Genomic DNA, 2,566 nt, shown 5'->3' on the forward strand with positions numbered 1-2,566 from the left:
TTCAACCTCCAACTCTTCCAGCTGCTTCTGCTGAACTCTAAAATGTGTGAAACATGAGAGTGAACACCTGAGCTCCCCACAGCTACAGGCTACATGGCTCTGTTCAACTATGTGTGTGTGTGTGTGTGTGTGTGTGTGTGTGTGCGAGCAGGAGTGTGATGCAGGTGTGTGATGAGGTGGAGTGTTTGGAGAAAACTCTGCTGAAGAGACGAGCTGAACTCCGTCAGGCTGACAGGCTGCTGCTGGAGGCTCAGAGCTGCATAAACACCAGCAGACAGCAGGTACACAACCACTGACACACACCTGTGCAGTAGCTCCTCCTCCACCTGCTGCTCAGAGCTACAGGAAGTGACTGTAACTGGTCATCAGAGGTCAGCCTGAGCCACAGACTCGTCAGGCTTCAGGTCACTTCTACACCTCACACTGGTTAATGCTCAGTAACATTCTGCTGAGTCACTTTATTCTGAGGAGCCTTGGTGTGCCGTCATGCTTCACTGTTCAATGCTTCATATTTTCTCCTGTTCATCTGTATATCTGGTTCTGTTCATGGTTCTGGCTGGATGGGAGCGACTGTGACTTCAGCGATTATCCCTCTGGATCAATACGGTCTTTATTGGTTCCGGTTCTGGTTCAGTTTCTGATTCTTCAGTGTTTTTGTCTCTTCAGGTCTCTGAGGTTCAGCTGGAGGCCGACGTGCTGCAGCACCGAGCTCAGGAGAACGTCACCTGTCTGCAGGAGAAACTCAGGTAACAGAACCTCAGCTAACAGTAGCTCTGCTAACAGAAGCTCAGCTAACAGTAGCTCAGCTAACAGAAGCTCAGCTAACAGAACCTCAGCTAACAGTAGCTCTGCTAACAGAAGCTCAGCTAACAGAAGCTCTGCTAACAGCAGCTCAGCTAACAGAAGCTCATCTAAAAGAAGCTCAGCTAACAGAACCTCAGCTAACAGAAGCTCAGCTAACAGAACTTCAGCTAACAGAAGCTCTGCTAACAGTAGCTCTGCTAACAGTAGCTCAACTAACAGAAGGTCAGCTAACAGAAGCTCAGCTAACAGTAGCTCAGCTAACAGTAGCTCAACTAACAGAAGCTCAACTAACAGAAGCTCAGCTAACAGAAGCTCAGCTAACAGTAGCTCAGCGGTTCCCTGTTTGGCTGCAGGCAGCTGCAGCTGGAGGTGCAGCAGCTGAGGATGAGGAGGCAGCAGGAGCAGCAGGTGGAGGAGGAGACTCAGTCAACTGCAGACAGGTAAGTGACACCTGCACATGTTAGTTGTAGTTGGAGAAACTGCAGCAGTCTGCTGGCTCAGATTATCGACCAACAGTTCAGTTTAGTGGTTCAGCTCGTCAACCTGCTGAGTCAGTCATCGAGGTGAAAACATGATCAGAACATTTCATACTGAAGTCTTCTGGATGTTACGGTGACCTGCAGCTACATGCGGGTCAGAAAACATCACTCGCTCACTTCAGCTTTAACGGTTTGTAGCAATGTGCTCAAAGATGAGACTATTCATGACGGCTTCAGTTTGTTTCTTCATCTCGCTCATCATCAGATCATTGATCTGCTGTCCAGTAGGACAGACTCTGGATCAGTGGCATGATGAGAACTACCAGAGAATGTTTCAGGTTGTTGTCTAGAATAGTTCCTCAGATGTTGTTCAAACAGCCTCCATGTCAGAAGCAACCTGCTGAAAGTGGGTCAGTGGGCGGATTTTCAAAGCTGAAATGATGAATGTGTTCATTGTCTGGAGTCAGACTAAGCTGAGAGCTGAGGTCTGTGGTGAAGACGCTGTGTTTGAGCCTGCTAACAGCGTGGTTCTGATGCGTTCAGACTGGCTGCCGTGCTGTCGGACTGTCAGGAGGCTCAGAGACGTCTGGACTCACTCCGCTCTCAGGTACCAGCTCAGGGTTCTGACCGGGTAAGATGTCAAGATGGGGAGTAAATACAGAAATAATAAAACGCTGACAGAGATGACTGATGTGTAGAAAAGAGAGCAGGAGCAGCAGCAGCTGGAGGAGCAGGGAGCTGCTGAGAGCAGACTGAAGGAGCTCCAAGAGGAGCAGCAGCGGCTCGACGCCTCCGTACAGGTGAGCAGGAGGACACACCTGAGGCAGCGCTGCTCCATCACACCCACCGATTCACTCGTTTCTGTGGACGAGAAGAACTCTGCTGCTGTCATAAAGTCTGTGTGTGTGTGTGTGTGTGTGTGTGTGTGTGTGTGCGCGTGCAGGAGCTGTTGGAGCAGCAGGAGGCGCTGCTGAGTCAGAGCAGGTCGACAGTCTCAGGTGTGAAAGAAGATGAACAGAAACTTGTTTGTCTGAAGACGGAGCTGAGTTCCCACAGAGCAGGTAGCTGGAGGCTGGAGGTCCACTGTTGGTCTCCAGGCTTACACTGGACACACACACACACACACACACAGCGACACCACTTAGAGCCAACAGGAACCACAGCGTCTGACTGTCGGGTTGGTTCTGATCCACTGAGCCAACAGGAAGAGTGATGGAATGTTGATCTACAGGTGACTGATGTGTTTGTTCCAGCGCTGAAACAGGTGCTGCAGGAGCTGCTGG

General features: G+C 50.4%; 1 protein-coding gene and 1 long non-coding RNA gene across 2 annotated transcripts; both read left to right on the forward strand.

Annotated features, from left to right (window-relative positions):
- Window positions 1–126: 126 nt before the first annotated feature.
- Window positions 127–1,300, forward strand: LOC103373274 (centriolin-like). The gene is made up of 3 exons (XM_008303123.1): window positions 127–281; window positions 667–746; window positions 1,158–1,300. The coding sequence occupies exons 1-3, from the start codon at window positions 159–161 to the stop codon at window positions 1,246–1,248; spliced, it is 294 nt and encodes a 97-aa protein (XP_008301345.1). The 5' UTR covers window positions 127–158; the 3' UTR covers window positions 1,249–1,300.
- A 491-nt stretch (window positions 1,301–1,791) lies between these two features.
- Window positions 1,792–2,566, forward strand: LOC103373273 (uncharacterized). Its single transcript, XR_521051.1, has 4 exons — window positions 1,792–1,890; window positions 1,982–2,083; window positions 2,227–2,344; window positions 2,537–2,566. It is a non-coding gene; the product is annotated as an uncharacterized LOC103373273 (long non-coding RNA).

This window comes from Stegastes partitus, unplaced genomic scaffold (assembly GCF_000690725.1).
Source record: "Stegastes partitus isolate 25-593 unplaced genomic scaffold, Stegastes_partitus-1.0.2 Scaffold1940, whole genome shotgun sequence".
Classification (NCBI taxonomy): Eukaryota; Metazoa; Chordata; class Actinopteri; family Pomacentridae; genus Stegastes; species Stegastes partitus.

Bases quoted from the DNA above. Each gene is read 5' to 3' on its own strand.
- LOC103373274 (XM_008303123.1), top strand. From the start codon at position 159: ATGCAGGTGTGTGATGAGGTGGAGTGTTTGGAGAAAACTCTGCTGAAG. The intron at 282-666 runs GTACACAACCAC...TTGTCTCTTCAG, and splicing joins TAAACACCAGCAGACAGCAG to GTCTCTGAGGTTCAGCTGGA. The intron at 747-1,157 runs GTAACAGAACCT...GTTTGGCTGCAG, and splicing joins TGTCTGCAGGAGAAACTCAG to GCAGCTGCAGCTGGAGGTGC.